The following is a 22,173-nucleotide window of genomic DNA, read 5'->3' as shown; positions in this document are numbered from 1 at the left end:
TCGTCAAACCACACACGCATCCTTCTCGCTCATACCACAGCTAAAAATGCAAAATATGAAGCCGAATATTTTCCCTCCCTGTACTCTGGAAAATTCTAATATTCTGGTTTGTCATTTTCTCAGTGTAATTATAAGGTTTTGGTATTTCAGTATATTTATGGGATGCTTATCTGGTTGATGTGTTAGACCCGTGTTGATTATTAAGTACTGTACTATGGTTGTTTAATGTTTCAATATATTAACTTAATATAAATATAGATACATATAGTACTGGATTTAATGTGGACAACAGTTGGTTTCCATCACCTTTCACGTAGTTCTGTTCTTTTCAGCGTAATCATCATAGATGGATTCGACAAGATAAAGCTGGAAGGTTTTCAAGTTATACACGTTACTCAGGACTGTTATTTGCATTCCCTGACGTTATAATAGACTGTTTTTCGCATCAAAGAAAGAGGAAGTCATGTGTTTGTCAGGGCTTTATATATGGATGTGATGCCTGTTACTGGTTGGTTTAAAGTTTTTTCTGATTGACTTGTGCTGCTGGAGGCATAAAGTAAAGAAAGTTATGCAAATCATTCGCCTCCTGTCATTATTAAAATTAAGATTATAGGTACACTATGTTAGCATAATCTACAATTATAACTTTCATTTGACCAAGAGCAGATATAGGATACGCATTGTGAGTATATACATCAAAGAAGGGCTTGACAAATCTGGGATTTGTGAGCCGGTGTAGCAGACTCCATTTACTTATGTTCGGTTGTCCGTACCCCCTTGTTCACCTCCCGAAAGACTGGTGTGTGGTCCTTTGTTAGGCCCCAGTAAACACCAACCTCCCCTGGCTGTTAACTACAAATTAACGACTTGACACCTTCGCTTGAGTGCTTCCCCTGGGTGGCCACCATTCGTATCCAGTTCATGTTTGGGTTTCAGCGATGTTAGATGGATGCTACAGCAGGGATGTGTATATCCCCCAAAAGAATTAGACATTCATTATTTGTGAGTTGTGAACAATAAATACTTGCTGATTAAGAGACTGTTTTATGTTACCCAACATCACACATAACAGTGGCAACAATGATTTCTTTTATTTTTTTGTTTTAGTTTTAGCATTTAGAAACAGAAAAAAAGGTTGCGGTTTTCCTGACCAACCTGGGTTCTATAAAGTCTTCTTCTAAACCACTTGATGAGTTAGTTAATACACTCACAGATGATTACCAGCGCAAGCCTCTGGAAATTGCCGAGTACTGTACTGCAAGTGCCAACTGTGGCGAAACCAACCTCGCCACTATGAACTGGAGAAGCCTGGTTGCCCGCCTGCTGCCTTTGGACTATGGCCCTGGGAGATTGAGCCCTTTAAAAACTGTATTCGGCCCTAACAGAGTGCATGTCACTCATTCTGGCCCTTTAAATACAGTGGGGTCATTCGGTACTTGCCCTGTATGAGCAGTGATACCCCAGATAGCTATGCCATGGAGCCCATTCATATAATGAAAGACTATGGGAAAGACTTTAGCTCCATGGCAATTGAACTGTGTGAATAGGATCTGAGCGCTATTCGGTAGTTTTGTGCGCTCAGATCCCAGCTATCTGGGGATATGTGAAATGTCTGTGTGTTATGTGTAAAAGGTGACTTTATGTATTTTAAAGTGTTTTAAGGTCTTTGTGTCCCCATGTGCATAATGGAGTCTGGTCTCTGTCCTCGGAGGTAATTGAATTACTTCTCCATTGTCTCCAGGAGAGAGGGCTCTGTAAAACCGGCCAGATAGCCATGTGCCAGCCAGGGCCCAAAATATATTTTACTAACTTTTGAACCCCTGGTCTGATTCATGCCATTTTTTTTAATATGTTGTTCCCCTGAATGGATTGATTGTGAATATGTATTTTTATGTGAATGTGATGTATGGTTTTAGAGTTATGAAAGTTGGGTAGAAAGTATGTTTTAACTGTATGTGTAATTGAGTTTCCTCTCAGGATAAGGGGAGGGAATATGTGGGATGTAACGGTGATTGGTTGTTTTATACCTCCCTGTGGGCGGTCCTGTTTTTGCAAAGACTGTAATAAAAACCAGGCTGGGTGTGCCAGCACCTCAGATTCTGCTTGACCCTCAAAACGAAGTGTCGTCTCGTTATTGGGGGAATTGGATTGTATGCTGACTGCAAGGAGTGTAAGCGGATTGTATGCTTTTCCTGCTCAGCTATTCCAGGGTTCGTGTGTTTCCAGTTCGGGAGTTGGAAGATTCGTACAGTTTGCAGTTCGGGAGATTGGTGCTTGCAGTAGCTGCTGGTCTATCCGGAAAGGGGGATATTTCCTAAACAGTTTTTATCCTCTTGTGAGTAAAATGGTCCGTTACACCAACCACCTGAGAGTATGTAAGAACTTAAACCATTGCTGCGCGCAAGCTTACCAGCACCTGTCAGTTTGGGAACTATTTGTCTGTTGTGCTCTATGACATGTTTGTAACAGGCCTCTGATATCACAATACAGAAGCAGTTGCTGACAGAGGACGGCTTTATTATTACTAAAGCAATCCTACTAACACTATTGATGTTGCCACGGCCATGGAACTTGCTGCTAAGGATTCTCCTCTATTGCAAGCGCATTCTAAACAAATAACTGCTGACATTAAGGAGGAGGTGTTGCTGACTACTATTGTCACACAGGCCATGTAACAACTTAAGAACTCACAACTGAATGACTAAGGTACCATACCTTATGAAACCCACTATTTGCGCTGTGGCAGTATAACATTATCTCTAATTCAAAACAATGGCCGCCCGCCTCCCCCATGACCTGCCCGCCTGCCTCAGCCCTCCAGAGACTGCCAGTCTCTGCTCTCAGGCAGCTGTTCACCTCGGTGGCTGAACAGGCTGTAGCGGAGCCCTAGTCCTGTCAGGGACTTTCCTCCGCTGGATCACCAAGAGTAGAATCAGGAACAAACAAAATGCCAAGTAAATAGCCCACCTCCTCCCCAGCAACTGGATGACACACAGTTCTGGGAGTACAACTGACTTTATTTTGCCACACTCTGCTTTTATGCATTGTCCCTAGCATGGGGTTTCCAAGTCAAAAACACAAGTTATTTTCCCCAACAGCCTTTGTGTTTAAGAGATAATTGAGATCAAATAAGGATAACTATCTCTCAAATACAAAAAAGTACATATAATTTTAACATATCTAAAAAATACATGAAAACAGTACAGGAACCCCACAAAAATCATATTCCTGAATAGCCCCGATCTGAGCGCACAACATATCCAAAAAGCACTCCGATGGGTTCGGTAAAACAAAAGTTACGTTCGAACAAAGTTTTGACCAACCGGCCACTAGGTGACAGCCCAAAACAGTTCCAGAGAATTAGGCAGGATGGCCGGTCGGCTTTCGGGAGTTCCTATGTGAACACAGACTATTTGGTTGGGAAGTGGGACGGGCAGCGGTACCATCTGTGCCCTGGTTTGCAGAGATGCAAGACTGAAAACAGTTCCAGGTGTTCGACGACCAAGTACCGCTGCTTGCATTAGGGAGACAAAATGGCCACCGATCACTGGACCACGTGCATTGTTATACCAGTGGTAGTCAACCTGTTCCCTACTGCCTACTAGTGGGCGGTTTGGGATTTCAGGGGGGAGGTGGTGGGTTCTGCAGAAAACGTCCAGTGGGCCTCGATGGCCATGGCCCAAGGACGGCAGGGGAGATCCTTTCATCTCCCCTGCCAGCCCATGCAGAGCCAGTCTTGCTGTAAGCCCTCTCGGGCTGGTGAGGAAATCAAAGACCTCCATCATTGGCCCGCTGGCACTTCGTTACAGCAGAGGGAGGGAAGGGTTATTGAGGATCTGTGTTCCTCTCGCGAGCAGGCTGGTTGGAGCGTTGCCACACTTTACAATGGCAACGCACTGATACAGTGCTGTGCTCGCAGGAGGACAGGAGAGTCAGCCTGCAGCCGGAGGAGTTGCAGGCTAACGTGAACATGCCACCAGGGCTTGCAGCATCATGTTCCCCCTCCCTGGTAAAAGGAAAGAAGAAGAATTTTGATAGATTTACACATCTCACCCACACACAGCACAGACCCCATGCACCCTTCACAAACAAACTACACACACCCCTCCCCCACACTTTATTTTTTGGGGTATGTATACTTAAGATTGAACTTTCCTCCAACAAGAGAACTAATGCACCACAAAAGTATAGGAAGAGAGAGAGAGAGAGAGAGAGAGAGAGAGATGGGGAAAGAGAGAGAGATGGGGAAAGAGAGAGAGATGGAAAGAGAGAGAGAGAGATGGAAAGAGAGAGAGATGGAAAGAGAGAGAGAGATGGGGGGAAAGAGAGAGAGAGATGGAAAGAGAGAGAGAGAGATGGGGGAAAGAGAGAGAGAGAGAGAGATGGGGGGAAAGAGAGAGAGAGAGAGAGATGGGGAAAGGGGGAAAGAGAGATGGGGAAAGGGGGAAAGAGAGAGATGGGGAAAGGGGGAAAGAGAGAGATGGGGAAAGGGGGAAAGAGAGAGATGGGGAAAGGGGGAAAGAGAGAGATGGGGAAAGGGGGAAAGAGAGAGATGGGGAAAGGGGGAAAGAGAGAGATGGGGAAAGGGGGAAAGAGAGAGATGGGGAAAGGGGGAAAGAGAGAGATGGGGAAAGGGGGAAAGAGAGAGATGGGGAAAGGGGGGAAAGAGAGTGTAACGGATCACCTGGCACCCCGACTTGGTACCTCCGTTAATGGATGCTCCTAGTGCTTCCTGAGGACTCCAAGCACTCTGGCAGACACCATAATCACCGAATACGAGAAACCTTTAAATTCTCCCAAGCGTATGAATGCTGTAGACCATTGAATAGGAACCATACGAATAGGCTTGTACTCCTAGCAGTCAACTGGAACAGCATACAATAAATCCTTCCCCCAATAATGAGACGACACATCACTTTGAGGGTAAAACAGGAACTCCCTGTACTGGCACATACAGCCTCTTTTATTCACAATCCACAAAACATAGTACTGCTCACAGGGTTTTGCAGAACAACCAATAAACACATTACAACACATACAATGCAAGTACAGCAGCCAATCAGACACAATGGGACAATAGAAACACACCCAGCATATTCCTCCCCTCTGCTTAGGAGATAATTGAGTCAATTACTGTATCTACTCAATTATCTCCAAGCTGAAAAGTTACACTTTTTATAAATTTTTATAACTTTGTGAGTTAACATCGTACATACATAAAACTTATATTATTTTAACCAGTATAACTTGGGGACAAACATATCCAAAATTCACTTGAATAGGTTCAGGGGTTTAACGGTTAGGTCGAAGTCCTTTGTTTTCACTTGCAAGCTTGGCTTTTCCTTGTCCCTGGGACAACACCCTGCTGGAGAACAATGGATCCGGGGGAGGGGAAGAGGAAGTGTCCAAAAAGTTTCAGTATGTCCATACACTGTTTTTAAAAGGCCAGCACAGTTCAATAAAAGTCCAATCACTGTGCTTAAAGGGACAGTAGCCGCACAATAAAATACAATATGCCCAAATATTGCATTCAAAAGTACAACTTTACCAGGGGCCATAGTCAGCAGGTAGGAGGCGGGCAGTCAGGCCTCTCCAATGCCCAGTGGCGAGGCGGGTTCCGCCACAGAGAGAGATGGGGAAAGGGGGGAAAGAGAGAGATGGGGAAAGGGGGGAAAGAGAGAGATGGGGAATGGGGGGAAAGAGAGAGATGGGGAAAGGGGGAAAGAGAGAGATGGGGAAAGGGGGAAAGAGAGAGATGGGGAAAGAGAGAGAGAGAGATGGGGAAAGGGGGAAAGAGAGAGATGGGGAAAGGGGGAAAGAGAGAGATGGGGAAAGGGGGAAAGAGAGAGATGGGGAAAGGGGGAAAGAGAGAGATGGGGAAAGGGGGAGAGAGAGAGATGGGGAAAGGGGGAAAGAGAGAGATGGGGAAAGGGGAAAGAGAGAGATGGGGAGAGAGAGAGAGATGGGGAGAGAGAGAGAGAGATGGGGAGAGAGAGAGAGAGAGAGAGATGGGGAGAGAGAGAGAGAGAGAGAGAGAGATGGGGAGAGAGAGAGAGAAGGGGAGAGAGAGAGAGAAGGGGTGAGAGAGAGAGAAGGGGGAGAGAGAAGGGGGGGAGAGAGAGAAGGGGGGGAGAGAGAAGGGGGGAGAGAGAGAAGGGGGGGAGAGAGAAGGGGGGGGAGAGAGAGATGGGGGGAGAGAGAGAAGGGGGGGAGAGAGAGAAGGGGGGGAGAGAGAGGAGGGGGGAGAGAGAGGAGGGGGGAGAGAGAGGAGGGGGGAAAGAGAGAGATGGGGAAAGGGGGAAAGAGAGAGATGGGGAAAGGGGGAAAGAGAGAGATGGGGAAAGGGGGAAAGAGAGATGGGGAAAGGGGGAAAGAGAGAGATGGGGAAAGGGGGAAAGAGAGAGATGGGGAGAGAGAGAGAGAGAGAGATGGGGAAAGAGAGAGAGAGAGATGGGGAGAGAGAGAGAGAGAGAAGGGGTGAGAGAGAGAGAGAGAAGGGGGGGAGAGAGAGAAGGGGGGGAGAGAGAGAAGGGGGGAGAGAGAGAAGGGGGGGAGAGAGAGAAGGGGGGAGAGAGAGAAGGGGGGGAGAGAGAGAAGGGGGGAGAGAGAGAAGGGGGGGAGAGAGAGAAGGGGGGGAGAGAGAGAAGGGGGGGAGAGAGAGAAGGGGGGAGAGAGAGGAGGGGGAGAGAGAGAGGAGGGGGAGAGAGAGAGGAGGGGGGAGAGTGAGAGGAGGGGGGAGAGAGAGGAGGGGGGAGAGAGAGAGGAGGGGGGAGAGTGAGAGGAGGGGGGAGAGAGAGAGGAGGGGGGAGAGAGAGAGGAGGGGGGAGAGTGAGAGGAGGGGGGAGAGAGAGAGGAGGGGGAACTTTGGGTCCCTGTCTAACTTCAAAATCAACACGGATAAATGTGAAATCCTAGGGATTTCCGTACCTCCAAATCTGCAATCACGTATCAGACAGGCCCACAGATTCCCATGGACGAGTTCAGGACTATCATATTTAGGGTTACACCTGACCACGACACTCAAAGGCCTATACAAACTGAACTACCCTCCCCTCATAGAAAATATCAGACGAAATCTAAAGAATGTAATGTACAATGTAATTTGTAATTGTCTTTTTTATATTTTAATCATTAACTGTTTCTTATTGTTATATACTGGTAATTACACTATATCGCGTATTCACATTACCTAGTACTGTATCGTGTTTGGGTCACTTCCCTTGTAGATATATCTTTATTACTATAGGCACTTTAATTTTAAATATTTGTATTGTTGCACGTGCACTTTATTACTGTTTGCACATTATACACATTTTATATGTACGCTTTGATATTTTCATTTGTCTCTGCTACACTGTGTTTTATTATATAGTGGTTATATTCACTTCTTGAGAGCTATATATGTGCATCTTTTAGATGTCTATTTTTTGGTCCCCTATTCTCCATCTTTTATCTCAATTGCTGAGCTTTGTGTTGTGAGGTATTTGTTTCTTGTAATTTTTCACTTGTATCTTTTGCTATAAATACTTGATGTATTTCTATATTGACTGTGACTTTCTATGTGATTTCTTCTTTAGTATCCTTTTTTTTCTTTACTCTCTCTTTTAGTTTTTACTCTTATTTTTGTAGTTTGATTATTTTATTATTATTTTTTATGGTTTATTTTTTATTATTTTTTATGTATTTATTTTCTTTATTTTTATAGTTTTATTTTTCTATATTTATTTTTCTATGTCTATTTTTTTTTATAGTTTTATTTTTATTTTTATCTTTGATTATTCATATTTTTTACTTTCTTTTTTTTTGCATTTATTTTACTTCACCTTTAATTGGCTTTATTTGGATACTCTCTAGTGTCAGTATGGGTCTTATTTCTCTAGTATCAGTATGGGTCTTAGTTCGTATGCCATTAAGTTTTTCCGTATGACCAGCTATCATATTAATGTTCATTCGTGCCGCTGGTCTCATGACCCTATATACCTTTCGTGTGTTTGGTTAAACGAACACTTACTCTTTCGTTACAATTATGTGATACTTGTCGAAATACTAAGGGCCTGTTGCGCACGCTCAGATATGCCGTTCTTGTAATTAAACACAAAATGCCTTTTTGTTTGTCTCCCCGTAGTTGGGGAGTTTACACTCCTGCGCTCCACCAATCCGATAAGCGTTCCATCTATCGGGAAATTATCTGCATTTGAACGCTATCATAGGCACTTTTATATTTATTTGTATTTAAATTTTTTTAGGTTTATTTCTTTTTCTTCTTTTTTCCCTTATATCTTATGCTGTCTCCTCTACTTGGTACAAATAGGTAAGCGGATTTGATTATTATACATGTCATTTGATTATACTCACATATACATAGTATATGTATTCTATAGTAACTGTATACTTTTGCATTAATTTTTTAACTTAATGTATTACTGTTTGTAATTCTTTGTAATATTGATTCTGTACAATTTTGATATTTGTGTGTTTTGGACTCTTTGCACTAATTAATGTCTCTTGTTAATCAATTAATTGAATTATTGATTGACCTCCTCTTTTGCACTTTTTGCTATATATGCACTTTATTCACATGGTGATGTTAGCTTGACAAAGACCTCTAGTCAGGTCGAAACGTTGCTGTGCATTTCGTTGCAATAAATCTGCCTGCGGCTTCACATTTGGAGTGCCTGTGAGTTTGCTGGTCCTGCTCCAGAGCACCTGTGGCCGTTGAGAGTGAGTGCGGTTCCTGCCATCTACCTTGCTACAATGTAATAAAGATTATGATCTTACCAAGGATACTGTATATGTTCCAAGCTCTTCCCATCTCCCTCCCAGGGGAATTCTTTCGACTCATGCGGACCCTTTTCACGAAATACATATGGGGCAACAAGCCTGCGAGGCTTGCCTACTCTACATTGACGGCCAGTCTGGACAGTGGGGGTCTGGGACTACCTCACTTATACAAGTACTATGTAGCGGTTCTACTCACTCGCATATGGACAGACACAGATAGGAAAAGATCCTGGTACGGTCTAGAACAGAGCTTTGCGAGGATTCCCCTCTACACACTACCCTGGCAGACACGCCAACTTAAAGAACTCTCCCCTACACACCACCCATTCATATACAACACTCTCCAAGTGTGGCGAAGACACAGGGACAGCTTAGGACTGTCCCCGGGACTCTGTGTTCTTTCCACTAGCAGCCAACCCAGATTTCCAGAATGGGCAAGGGAGTACCAAATTATCCCGAATAACTGGAATCCCCAACACAGACATAGCAGAAGTCCTGACAGCAGAGGACCCTCCCAAATTAAAGGTCTTCCCCAGGCATAACGTCTTCAACTAGACATTATGGGCTGGACCCAATTAAACAACTGCTTGACCCAGTCAGTCCTCCCTATCTGGTGCCCAAAGGACAAAACACCCTTTGAACTTCTTTGTGGCCCAGGGAACGCATCCCAACGCCCCCTAACATATACCCCATTCTTCAAGCAGCAGTAGGGGATCAGACCAAACCTTTATTCCAACGTAAATGGATGAGAGGACTTCGCACCCACATGTCCGACAGGGACTGGACCCACATTATGGAATCTGGGATCAAAACCCCACTTCGCATAGCCCGCAAAGAGACCTTGTACAAAAGGGTCACCACATGGTACAGAACTCCAGCGCAACTCCACACCTTTTGGCCCCCAGTCAGTGATAAATGCTGGAGGTGTGAAACACATTTGGTGGCATTGTAAGGACATAGCCCTGTACTGGCAACAAATACTAACCGATATCGCGGAAATCATGCCTCTGCAGACCCACTTAACCCCATCCCAAGTACTTTTAGGTCGGCCACATTCCTTTAAGGAAATGCATAAACAGCAACTACTGAACCTATTAATGGGAGAAGCCAATGCCTTAACCCTGATGTACTGGCGTCAACCCAACATACCCTCCAGAGAGCAATGGGTGCAGCGGATGGAGAAAACAAGGGAATTAAAAGAGATACACTGGTCAGCACTATGGAGAAGAGACAGATATGCGAAAATATGGGAACAATGTATATTGGGACTTCATGTGCATAATCTAACAGCAATCCACAACTGGTACCAGGCATCTGACAAATGTAAAGTGTTGCTCTGCGGATTGTGCATTGTACGGTTGATCCCCACTATGTTACCCTTGAATAACCCCCACTTTTTCTTTTTTCTGTATCCCACTTATTTTCTACCTGAAAACAATAAAAAAAGTTATTAAACCCAAAAAATATATAGGGGGGAGGGAGGGAGGGAGGGGAAGGGAGGGGGAGCAAGAGATAGAGAGTTATCTGTCTAATGGGAAAGCATGTAACTTTGTGAGGCAATTTATGGGTTAAACCGGTTTTATTCTGATATTTTTCAGATGTTTGATACGTAGAGGTCGGATTTGGACCGTCTTGCTTTTCAAACTTTGTTGGCTAAACAGTTTTTTTTCTCAGGTTTCTCTAATACAAATGTCTCATATGCCAAGTAATGAAAACTACTTATGTCTTTGAGCATTTAACAACTGTGAGTGTGGTTATTTTAAATTTGTGGATACATTTTTTAGGGCAATTTTTGGGTGTGTGGGTCCTTATACCAGCACCACTGAGTTCATTATGAACCAGTAAGGCATTTTGTTAGTTACCCCACAATAAAGACATCGCTCATTGTTCCCCTAGCACTCAAGCAGTATCTGGACTCAGAACGAAGGTAAGATATATCACACAACATCCAAAGGAGCCCTAAAGCCATTGGAGCATGCAGGGTCAGCTAGAGAAGCAACATATTTCAGTAAGTTCACAAGTAAATTACAAAATGTACACAAGAATAGCAGTGTTCGCAACCTTCGTTTGTACCGTCTACCATGGTGGTCTAGATATGAACCCAAGATTAATAGACCCAGCTCTCTGTGCCTGTCACAGGGTCATTCTCCCTTACCCTCTTTTCTTTCCTTTATAACGGTTTCTTTTGATATGATAACTGGTTCCTTGTTTGTAAGAGTCTTATATTTGTTAGCTAATTTGATAGATCCACCTATTCCAACACTGGCTGTGATAAAGTGGTTTATAACGCGGTTTCCAGATTGTTGAAAACCTCTGGTTCAGTTGCACCCTGGCTACTAAGGGAGTGTCCCTCTGATTCATCCTCTGTATCCTGATTGGACATTTCCCTTTGTACGGTTTCCTAGAAAACTAATAAAATTGGATTTAATAAAAAATAAAAATATAAAAAAGGCTGTGTAGGATATTCTTTCCCCTTTTAAAATTAGCTATTTTAGACTATACTTGGTTTTAAACATAAAACAATCTCAAAACTCTTGCTTTTTAGCCATTATTTACATGTTTTAATGATCATTAAACAATAGACATTTTTAAATAATACATACTTGGGTCAGTGATGTTTAAAATCTTGCAGGAGTAAGGGTCTTCCCGATCTTCAATAGGAACATCACAGCCATGAGATCCTATTATGAACTTCGCAAGAACACTAAATAGATTAAAGACAGTATTGAAACAGTGCAAATTAAAAAACTAAATTGTTATGTATGGGACTGTGCTTTTTTTAAATGTATAATATTGTCAAAGTATAAAAGAAAAAGTAAAAACCAAAGAAAAAAGTTACCTGCGCTCTCTCCTAAATCCCTATTTATATTTAAACAAATGGAGGTCATTTAGTTACTCTAATGGCCATTGCAAGGAATGCCCGCCTGCCAACGGCAGGTCTTACACTCACCTTTCACCTTGCTTCCTTGAGCTTCAGGCAAAGATATCTCTAATGAAACAGAGAGGGGTATTTTGTATATACACCCCCATATATTTATTAACTTAATAGGGAACACATGGGATGGGCGGCAGCATTGTAACTCCTACATACTTAACCCTGAATAGGGCTATAACACATACAAATCACCTTGCTGGTTTACACTTTGTCGGATTCCGGAGATTCTTGGCTGATATCAGCATATCTAATGGCTAGTGTAGGAACTCACCTATTGAGGCTTGCCTTGACGTGGCAGGTGAGCTCATATATTTAAATGGCCATTGGAATAAAACTAAAGAGCCTCCATTTTGTTTAAATGTACATGGGGATTTAGGCCAGAGCGCAGGTAACGTTCTTTGTTTTTGCTATGTATTTTAAGCTGTTGGATACTAAGCTACTGCTGCTGTAAGCGCAATCTTTGTGTTTGTATATGAATTTTGTATCACACAGCTATGTTACATTGCGGTCAGCCTCCTTGCGTTTGTCTTATTAATCATTTATAAGTATGTAGGGGCAGCACCCCTTCCTGTCTCATCAGAGAAATGTGCCTTTTAGCGGATACCAGCAAGGTGATTTGTATGTGTTATAGTCCTATTCAGGGTTAAGTATGTAGGGGTTTATAACACACCCCTTCCTGTCTCAGAGATGTTTACACTTTGTCTGATACCAGCAAAATTTATTGTTTGTGTAGAAGCCCTATAAAGGGTTAAATGTGAAAGGGTTTATAAAATACCCCTTCCTGTCTTACTGGAGATTCTTGGCTGATATCAGCATATCTAATGGCTAGTGTAGGAACTGCCTTGACGTGGCAGGTGAGCTTATATATTCAAATGGCCATTGGAAAGAGCCTCCATTTTGTTTAAATGTACATGGGGATTTAGGCCAGAGCACAGGTAACATTCTCTTTGTTTATATTATCACCATTATTCAATCCACATCTTCAGCAATTATCTAATAGAGCTAGGTATATCTTGGATAGAAACGTAGGTACTCTATACCACCTATTCATAAATTTTATAGTGTGCTTCAACTATATTTAAACAATGGATTACCTTATTGATATAACAATCCATTCTTCTTTCTCAATTGATATATTTAAATCTTTTTGCCATTTATCAAGGGCTTTTATTTTAATAGTTTTCTACATACTCTCTATTAATCTGCTACAATGTGCTAACAGCCCCTGATTTTTTGGAGTAGAATAGTTAGTCTCTTTTTGATCTGAGTCGCCTACTGTCACGGTTCTGCAGGATTTTGTAGGCGTGGCCACACGGAAACTCAGCGGTCACGCCGACAAAATAAAAAATACTTACCTTGCTCGCGGCAGACCACTACCCGACCTCTTAGGCCCATACTTATTTTGATCTTATTCCAAATTTCAGATATATCTATGATGAGAAACTAAGCAGGATTAATCTAAAAAGATATACGCATTTGTAGAGAATGTATGATTTCAAAATATTTACCCCACAATTAAATTAGCATTTTTCTCCCCAGTATTTTTTTTATTGATTTGCTTGAATAAGGGTAAAAAGTATTTTTGACAATTTTTGTGATACCCACACTAAATTTGAATTTCAAGATAATTCAATGAATTTGACTCCAACTTAAATCCATATTTATCACTTAACTTTTTTTCCTTTCTCTCTCTCGATAATATTGCTACCCAACGCAGTTGATTTTTCCTAGCTCAATTTATATCCTGATATCTTTGAGAATTGGTGTATGATATCCATTACAGCCTCCATGGAATTAATTGGATCCTGTAGTGTTGAAGTGACATAGTTGACATATAAAATTAGCTTAGATTAGGTCTGATCGCATTGGTGTCCTCTAATTGCCACATCCTCCCTTATGGCTGCTGCCAAGGGTTCCAAAGACATTATGCACACTAGGGGGGGGAAAGCAGGGGGGGAGAAAGCAGGGGGGAGAAAAGAAAACTAAGGGACAGAAGAGAGAACACTAAAAAAAGAGGGAGGGGAGGGTAACATTAACCCCTTAAGGACACATGCAGGGCCGGCCTTAGGGGTGTGCGAGCTGTGCGGCCGCACAGGGCGCCATGGAGCAGGGGGCGCCCTGCGGCTGCACAAGCTCACACGGGCCGGCCGGGATAAAATAAATAAATAAAATTGAGGCGGGGCGGGGCTTACCGTGAGGCGGGGACGGGGCTTACTGTGCGGCGGGGCGGGGCTAAAATGCAGTGTAACTGCTGCAGGGGAAGCAGGAAGGAGTCCCTGCTTCCCCCAACAACCAGAATCCAGGACCTGCACTGCCTCCACAAGGAACAGAGGTAACGTGTGTGTCTGTCTGCCTGTGTGTGTGTGTGTGTCTGTCTGCCTGTGTGTGTGTGTGTCTCTGTCTGTCTGCCTGCGTGTGTGTGTGTCTCTGTCTGTCTGCCTGCGTGTGTGTGTGTCTCTGTCTGTCTGTCTGCCTGCGTGTGTGTGTGTGTGTGTCTGTGTGTCTGTCTGTCTGCCTGCGTGTGTGTGTGTCTCTGTCTGTCTGTCTGTCTGTCTGTCTGCGTGTGTGTGTGTGTGTCTGCGTCTGTCTGTCTGTCTGCATGTGTGTGTGTGTGTCTGCGTCTGTCTGTCTGTCTGCATGTGTGTGTGTGTGTCTGCGTCTGTCTGTCTGTCTGCATGTGTGTGTGTGTGTCTGCGTCTGTCTGTCTGTCTGCATGTGTGTGTGTGTGTCTGCGTCTGTCTGTCTGTCTGCATGTGTGTGTGTGTGTCTGCGTCTGTCTGTCTGTCTGCATGTGTGTGTGTGTGTCTGCGTCTGTCTGTCTGTCTGCATGTGTGTGTGTGTCTGCGTCTGTCTGTCTGTCTGCATGTGTGTGTGTGTGTCTGCGTCTGTCTGTCTGTCTGCATGTGTGTGTGTGTGTCTGCGTCTGTCTGTCTGTCTGCATGTGTGTGTGTGTGTCTGCGTCTGTCTGTCTGCATGTGTGTGTGTGTGTCTGCGTCTGTCTGTCTGTCTGCATGTGTGTGTGTGTCTGCGTCTGTCTGTCTGTCTGCATGTGTGTGTGTGTGTCTGCGTCTGTCTGTCTGTCTGCATGTGTGTGTGTGTGTCTCTGTCTGTCTGTCAGTGTGTGTGTGTGTGTGTGCCTGTGTGTGTCTGCCTGTCTGCGTCTGCCTGTCTGCGTCTGCCTGTCTGTGTCTGCCTGTGTGTGTCTGCCTGTGTGTGTCTGCCTGTGTGTGTCTGTCTGCGTCTGTCTGTCTGCGTCTGTCTGCGTCTGTCTGTCTGCGTCTGTCTGTCTGCGTCTGTCTGTCTGCGTCTGTCTGTCTGCGTCTGTCTGTCTGCGTCTGTCTGTCTGCGTCTGTCTGTCTGCGTCTGTCTGTCTGCGTCTGTCTGTCTGCGTCTGTCTGTCTGCGTGCGTCTGTCTGCGTCTGTCTGCGTGCGTCTGTCTGTCTGTCTGCGTCTGTCTGTCTGCGTCTGTCTGCGTCTGTCTGTCTGCGTCTGTCTGTCTGCGTCTGTCTGTCTGCGTCTGTCTGTCTGCGTCTGTCTGTCTGCGTCTGTCTGTCTGCGTCTGTCTGTCTGCGTCTGTCTGCGTCTGTCTGTCTGCGTCTGTCTGCGTCTGTCTGTCTGTCTGCGTCTGTCTGTCTGTCTGCGTCTGTCTGTCTGTCTGCGTCTGTCTGTCTGTCTGCGTGTGTCTGTCTGTCTGCGTGTGTCTGTCTGTCTGCGTGTGTCTGTCTGTCTGCGTGTGTCTGTCTGTCTGCGTGCGTCTGTCTGTCTGCGTGCGTCTGTCTGTCTGCGTGCGTCTGTCTGTCTGCGTCTGTCTGTCTGCGTCTGTCTGTCTGTCTGCGTCTGTCTGTCTGTCTGCGTCTGTCTGTCTGCGTCTGTCTGTCTGCGTGTGTCTGTCTGTCTGCGTGTGTCTGTCTGTCTGCGTGTGTCTGTCTGTCTGCGTGTGTCTGTCTGTCTGCGTGTGTCTGTCTGTCTGCGTGTGTCTGTCTGTCTGCGTGTGTCTGTCTGTCTGCGTGTGTCTGTCTGTCTGCGTGTGTCTGTCTGTCTGCGTGTGTCTGTCTGTCTGCGTGTGGCTGTCTGTCTGCGTGTGGCTGTCTGTCTGTCTGCGTGTGGCTGTCTGTCTGCGTGTGGCTGTCTGTCTGCGTGTGGCTGTCTGTCTGTCTGCGTGTGGCTGTCTGTCTGTCTGCGTGTGGCTGTCTGTCTGTCTGCGTGTGGCTGTCTGTCTGTCTGCGTGTGGCTGTCTGTCTGTGTGCGTGCGTCTGTCTGTCTGTCTGTGTGCGTGTGTCTGTCTGTCTGCATGCGTCTGTCTGTCTGCGTGCGTCTGTCTGTCTGCGTGCGTCTGTCTGTCTGCGTGCGTCTGTCTGTCTGTCTGTGTGCGTCTGTCTGTCTGTCTGCGTGCGTGTGTCTGTCTGTCTGCGTGCGTGTGTCTGTCTGTCTGCGTGCGTCTGTCTGTCTGTCTGTCTGCGTGCGTCTGTCTGTCTGTCTGTCTGCGTGCGTCTGTCTGTCTGTCTGCGTGCGTCTGTCTGTCTGTCTGTGTGCGTGTGTCTGTCTGTGTGCGTGTGTCTGTCTGTGTGCGTGTGTCTGTCTGTGTGCGTGTGTCTGTCTGTGTGCGTGTGTCTGTCTGTGTGCGTGTGGCTGTCTGTCTGCGTGTGGCTGTCTGTCTGCGTGTGGCTGTCTGTCTGCGTGTGGCTGTCTGTCTGCGTGTGGCTGTCTGTCTGCGTGTGGCTGTCTGTCTGCGTGTGGCTGTCTGTCTGCGTGTGGCTGTCTGTCTGCGTGTGGCTGTCTGTCTGCGTGTGGCTGTCTGTCTGCGTGTGGCTGTCTGTCTGTCTGCGTGTGGCTGTCTGTCTGTCTGCGTGTGGCTGTCTGTCTGTCTGCGTGTGGCTGTCTGTCTGTCTGCGTGTGGCTGTCTGTCTGTCTGCGTGTGGCTGTCTGTCTGTGTGCGTGTGGCTGTCTGTCTGTGTGCGTGTGGCTGTCTGTCTGTGTGCGTGTGGCTGTCTGTCTGTCTGCGTGTGGCTGTCTGTCTGTGTGCGTGTGTCTGTCTGTCTGTGTGCGTCTGTCTGTCTGTCTGCGTGCGTGTGTCTGTGTGCGTGCGTCTGTCTGTCTGTCTGTGTGCGTGTGTCTGTCTGTCTGCATGCGTCTGTCTGTCTGCGTGCGTCTGTCTGTCTGCGTGCGTCTGTCTGTCTGCGTGCGTCTGTCTGTCTGCGTGCGTCTGTCTGTCTGTCTGTGTGCGTCTGTCTGTCTGTCTGCGTGCGTGTGTCTGTCTGTCTGCGTGCGTGTGTCTGTCTGCGTGCGTGTGTCTGTCTGTCTGCGTGCGTGCGTCTGTCTGTCTGTCTGCGTGCGTGTGTCTGTCTGTCTGCGTGCGTGTGTCTGTCTGCGTGCGTGTGTCTGTCTGTCTGCGTGCGTGTGTCTGTCTGTCTGTCTGCGTGCGTCTGTCTGTCTGTCTGTGTGCGTCTGTCTGTCTGTCTGTGTGCGTGTGTCTGTCTGTGTGCGTGTGTCTGTCTGTGTGCGTGTGTCTGTCTGTGTGCGTGTGTCTGTCTGTGTGCGTGTGTCTGTCTGTGTGCGTGTGTCTGTCTGTGTGCGTGTGTCTGTCTGTGTGCGTGTGTCTGTCTGTGTGCGTGTGGCTGTCTGTCTGTCTGCGTGTGGCTGTCTGTCTGTGTGCGTGTGGCTGTCTGTCTGTCTGCGTGTGGCTGTCTGTCTGTGTGCGTGTGGCTGTCTGTCTGTCTGCGTGTGGCTGTCTGTCTGTCTGCGTGTGGCTGTCTGTCTGTCTGCGTGTGGCTGTCTGTCTGTCTGCGTGTGGCTGTCTGTCTGTCTGCGTGTGGCTGTCTGTCTGTCTGCGTGTGGCTGTCTGTCTGTCTGCGTGTGGCTGTCTGTCTGTCTGCGTGTGGCTGTCTGTCTGTCTGCGTGTGGCTGTCTGTCTGTCTGCGTGTGGCTGTCTGTCTGTCTGCGTGTGGCTGTCTGTCTGTCTGCGTGTGGCTGTCTGTCTGTCTGCGTGTGGCTGTCTGTCTGTCTGCGTGTGTCTGTCTGTCTGTCTGCGTGTGTCTGTCTGTCTGCGTGCGTGTGTCTGTCTGTCTGCGTGCGTGTGTCTGTCTGTCTGCGTGCGTGTGTCTGTCTGTCTGCGTGCGTGTGTCTGTGTGCGTGTGTCTGTCTGTCTGTCTGTGTGCGTGTGTCTGTCTGTCTGCGTGCGTCTGTCTGTCTGTCTGTCTGCGTGCGTCTGTCTGTCTGTCTGTCTGCGTGCGTCTGTCTGTCTGCGTGCGTCTGTCTGTCTGTCTGTCTGCGTGCGTCTGTCTGTCTGTCTGCGTGCGTCTGTCTGTCTGTCTGCGTGCGTCTGTCTGTCTGCGTGCGTCTGTCTGTCTGCGTGCGTCTGTCTGTCTGTCTGTCTGCGTGCGTCTGTCTGTCTGTCTGCGTGCGTCTGTCTGTCTGCGTGCGTCTGTCTGTCTGTCTGCGTGCGTCTGTCTGTCTGTCTGCGTGCGTCTGTCTGTCTGTCTGCGTGCGTCTGTCTGTCTGTCTGCGTGCGTCTGTCTGTCTGTCTGTCTGCGTCTGTCTGTCTGTCTGCGTGCGTCTGTCTGTCTGTCTGCGTGCGTCTGTCTGTCTGTCTGTCTGCGTCTGTCTGTCTGTCTGTCTGTCTGTCTGCGTGCGTCTGTCTGTCTGTCTGTCTGCGTGCGTCTGTCTGTCTGCGTGCGTCTGTCTGTCTGCGTGCGTCTGTCTGTCTGTCTGCGTGCGTCTGTCTGTCTGTGTGCGTCTGTCTGTCTGTGTGCGTCTGTCTGTCTGTCTGTCTGCGTGTGGCTGTGTCTGTCTGTGTCTGTCTGTCTGCGTGTGGCTGTGTCTGTCTGTGTCTGTCTGTCTGCGTGTGGCTGTGTCTGTCTGTGTCTGTCTGTCTGCGTGTGGCTGTGTCTGTCTGTGTCTGTCTGTCTGCGTGTGGCTGTGTCTGTCTGCGTGTGGCTGTCTGTCTGTCTGTCTGCCTGTCCGTGTGGCTGTCTGCCTGTCCGTGTGGCTGTCTGCCTGTCCGTGTGGCTGTCTGCCTGTCCGTGTGGCTGTCTGCCTGTCCGTGTGGCTGTCTGCCTGTCCGTGTGGCTGTCTGCCTGTCCGTGTGGCTGTCTGCCTGTCCGTGTGGCTGTCTGCCTGTCCGTGTGGCTGTCTGCCTGTCCGTGTGGCTGTCTGCCTGTCCGTGTGGCTGTCTGCCTGTCCGTGTGGCTGTCTGCCTGTCCGTGTGGCTGTCTGCCTGTCCGTGTGGCTGTCTGCCTGTCCGTGTGGCTGTCTGCCTGTGTGTGTGTGTGTGTGGCTGTCTGCCTGTGTGTGTGTGTGTGTGTGTGTGTGTGTCTGTCTGCCTGTGTGTGTGTGTCTGTCTGCCTGTGTGTGTGTGTGTGTCTGTCTGCCTGTGTGTGTGTGTGTGTCTGTCTGCCTGTGTGTGTGTGTGTGGCTGTCTGCCTGTGTGCGTGTGTCTGTCTGTGTGCGTGTGTCTGTCTGTGTGCGTGTGTCTGTCTGTGTGCGTGTGTCTGTCTGTGTGCGTGTGTCTGTCTGTGTGCGTGTGTCTGTCTGTGTGCGTGTGTCTGTCTGTGTGCGTGTGTCTGTCTGTGTGCGTGTGTCTGTCTGTGTGCGTGTGTCTGTCTGTCTGTCTGTGTGCGTGTGCCTGTCTGCGTGCGCGTGTGCCTGTCTGTCTGTCTGCATGCACGTGTGTGTGCGCGTGTGCCTGTCTGTCTGTCTGCATGCGCGTGTGTGTGCGCGTGTGGCTGTCTGTCTGTCTGCGTGTGGCTGTCTGTCTGTCTGCGTGTGGCTGTCTGTCTGTCTGCGTGTGGCTGTCTGTCTGTCTGCGTGTGGCTGTCTGTCTGTCTGCGTGTGGCTGTCTGTCTGTCTGCGTGCGTGTGTCTGTCTGTCTGTCTGTGTGCGTGTGTCTGTCTGTCTGTCTGCGTGTGCCTGTCTGCATGCGCGTGTGTGTGCGCGTCTGTCTGTCTGCATGCGCGTGTGTGTGCGCGCGTGTGCCTGTCTGTCTGTCTGCGTGTGTCTGTCTGTGTGCGTGTGTCTGTCTGTCTGTCTGTGTGCGTGTGCCTGTCTGCGTGCGCGTGTGCCTGTCTGTCTGTCTGCATGCACGCGTGTGTGCGCGTGTGCCTGTCTGTCTGTCTGCATGCGCGTGTGTGCGCGTGTGCCTGTCTGTCTGTCTGCGTGTGGCTGTCTGTCTGTCTGTCTGCGTGTGGCTGTCTGTCTGTCTGTCTGCGTGTGGCTGTCTGTCTGTCTGTCTGCGTGTGGCTGTCTGTCTGTCTGTCTGCGTGTGGCTGTCTGTCTGTCTGTCTGCGTGTGGCTGTCTGTCTGTCTGTCTGCGTGTGGCTGTCTGTCTGTCTGCGTGTGGCTGTCTGTCTGTCTGCGTGTGGCTGTCTGTCTGTCTGCGTGTGGCTGTCTGTCTGCGTGTGGCTGTCTGTCTGCGTGTGGCTGTCTGTCTGCGTGTGGCTGTCTGTCTGCGTGTGGCTGTCTGTCTGCGTGTGGCTGTCTGTCTGTCTGTCTGCGTGTGGCTGTCTGTCTGTCTGCGTGTGTCTGTCTGTCTGTCTGCGTGTGCCTGTCTGTCTGTCTGCGTGCGTGTGTCTGTCTGTCTGTCTGTCTGCGTGTGCCTGTCTGCATGCGCGTGTGTGTGCGCGTCTGTCTGTCTGCGTGTGTCTGTCTGTCTGTGTGCGTGTGTCTGTCTGTCTGTGTGCGTGTGCCTGTCTGTCTGTGTGCGTGTGGCTGTCTGTCTGTCTGTGTGCGTGTGCCTGTCTGTCTGTGTGCGTGTGGCTGTCTGTCTGTCTGTCTGCGTGTGGCTGTCTGTCTGTCTGTCTGCGTGTGGCTGTCTGTCTGTCTGTCTGCGTGTGGCTGTCTGTCTGTCTGTCTGCGTGTGGCTGTCTGTCTGTCTGCGTGTGTCTGTCTGTCTGTCTGTCTGCGTGTGGCTGTCTGTCTGTCTGCGTGTGGCTGTCTGTCTGTCTGCGTGTGGCTGTCTGTCTGTCTGTCTGCGTGTGTCTGTCTGTCTGTCTGTCTGCGTGTGGCTGTCTGTCTGTCTGCGTGTGGCTGTCTGTCTGTCTGCGTGTGGCTGTCTGTCTGTCTGTCTGCGTGTGGCTGTCTGTCTGTCTGTCTGCGTGTGGCTGTCTGTCTGTCTGTCTGCGTGTGCCTGTCTGCATGCGCGTGTGTGTGCGCGTCTGTCTGTCTGCGTGTGTCCGTGTGTGTGCGTGTGTCTGTCTGTCTGCGTGTGTCTGTCTGTGTGCGTGTGTCTGTCTGTGTGCGTGTGTCTGTCTGTGTGCGTGTGTCTGTCTGTGTGCGTGTGTCTGTCTGTGTGCGTGTGCCTGTCTGTCTGTCTGCGTGTGGCTGTCTGTCTGTCTGCGTGTGGCTGTCTGTCTGTCTGCGTGTGGCTGTCTGTCTGTCTGCGTGTGGCTGTCTGTCTGTCTGCGTGTGGCTGTCTGTCTGTCTGCGTGTGGCTGTCTGTCTGTCTGCGTGTGGCTGTCTGTCTGTCTGCGTGTGGCTGTCTGTCTGTCTGCGTGTGGCTGTCTGTCTGTCTGCGTGTGGCTGTCTGTCTGTCTGCGTGTGGCTGTCTGTCTGCGTGTGGCTGTCTGTCTGTCTGCGTGTGGCTGTCTGTCTGCGTGTGTCTGTCTGTGTGCGTGTGTCTGTCTGTGTGCGTGTGTCTGTCTGTGTGCGTGTGTCTGTCTGTGTGCGTGTGTCTGTCTGTGTGCGTGTGTCTGTCTGTGTGCGTGTGTCTGTCTGTGTGCGTGTGTCTGTCTGTCTGTCTGTGTGCGTGTGCCTGTCTGCGTGCGCGTGTGCCTGTCTGTCTGTCTGCATGCGCGTGTGTGTGCGCGTGTGGCTGTCTGTCTGTCTGCGTGTGGCTGTCTGTCTGTCTGCGTGTGGCTGTCTGTCTGCGTGTGGCTGTCTGTCTGTCTGCGTGCGTGTGGCTGTCTGTCTGTCTGCGTGCGTGTGTCTGTCTGTCTGTCTGCGTGCGTGTGTCTGTCTGTCTGTCTGCGTGTGCCTGTCTGCATGCGCGTGTGTGTGCGCGTCTGTCTGTCTGCGTGTGCCTGTCTGCATGCGCGTGTGTGTGCGCGTCTGTCTGTCTGCGTGTGCCTGTCTGCATGCGCGTGTGTGTGCGCGTCTGTCTGTCTGCATGCGCGTGTGTGTGCGCGTCTGTCTGTCTGCATGCGCGTGTGTGTGCGCGTGTGCCTGTCTGTCTGTGTGCGTGTGTCTGTCTGTCTGCGTGCGTGTGTCTGTCTGTCTGTCTGTCTGCGTGTGTCTGTCTGTCTGTCTGCGTGTGGCTGTCTGTCTGTCTGCGTGTGGCTGTCTGTCTGTCTGTCTGCGTGTGGCTGTCTGTCTGTCTGCGTGTGGCTGTCTGTCTGTCTGCGTGTGGCTGTCTGTCTGTCTGCGTGTGGCTGTCTGTCTGTCTGCGTGTGGCTGTCTGTCTGTCTGCGTGTGGCTGTCTGTCTGTCTGCGTGTGGCTGTCTGTCTGTCTGCGTGTGGCTGTCTGT

General features: G+C 48.6%; 1 protein-coding gene across 1 annotated transcript in view; it reads right to left on the bottom strand.

The window, feature by feature from the left end:
* Positions 1-22,173, bottom strand: part of B3GALNT2 (beta-1,3-N-acetylgalactosaminyltransferase 2) — a 331,198-nt gene that overhangs the window by 207,090 nt on the left and 101,935 nt on the right. Inside the window, exon 3 of the mRNA XM_063443383.1 lies at positions 11,385-11,485. Within this exon, the coding sequence (XP_063299453.1) occupies positions 11,385-11,485 (101 nt within the window). The remainder of the gene's footprint in view (positions 1-11,384; positions 11,486-22,173) is intronic.

Source organism: Pelobates fuscus, chromosome 2 (genome assembly GCF_036172605.1).
Source record: "Pelobates fuscus isolate aPelFus1 chromosome 2, aPelFus1.pri, whole genome shotgun sequence".
NCBI classification, from domain to species: Eukaryota; Metazoa; Chordata; class Amphibia; order Anura; family Pelobatidae; genus Pelobates; species Pelobates fuscus.
The sequence above is the reverse complement of the archived record's forward strand: the minus strand, read 5'-3'. Positions and strand labels throughout refer to the sequence as shown.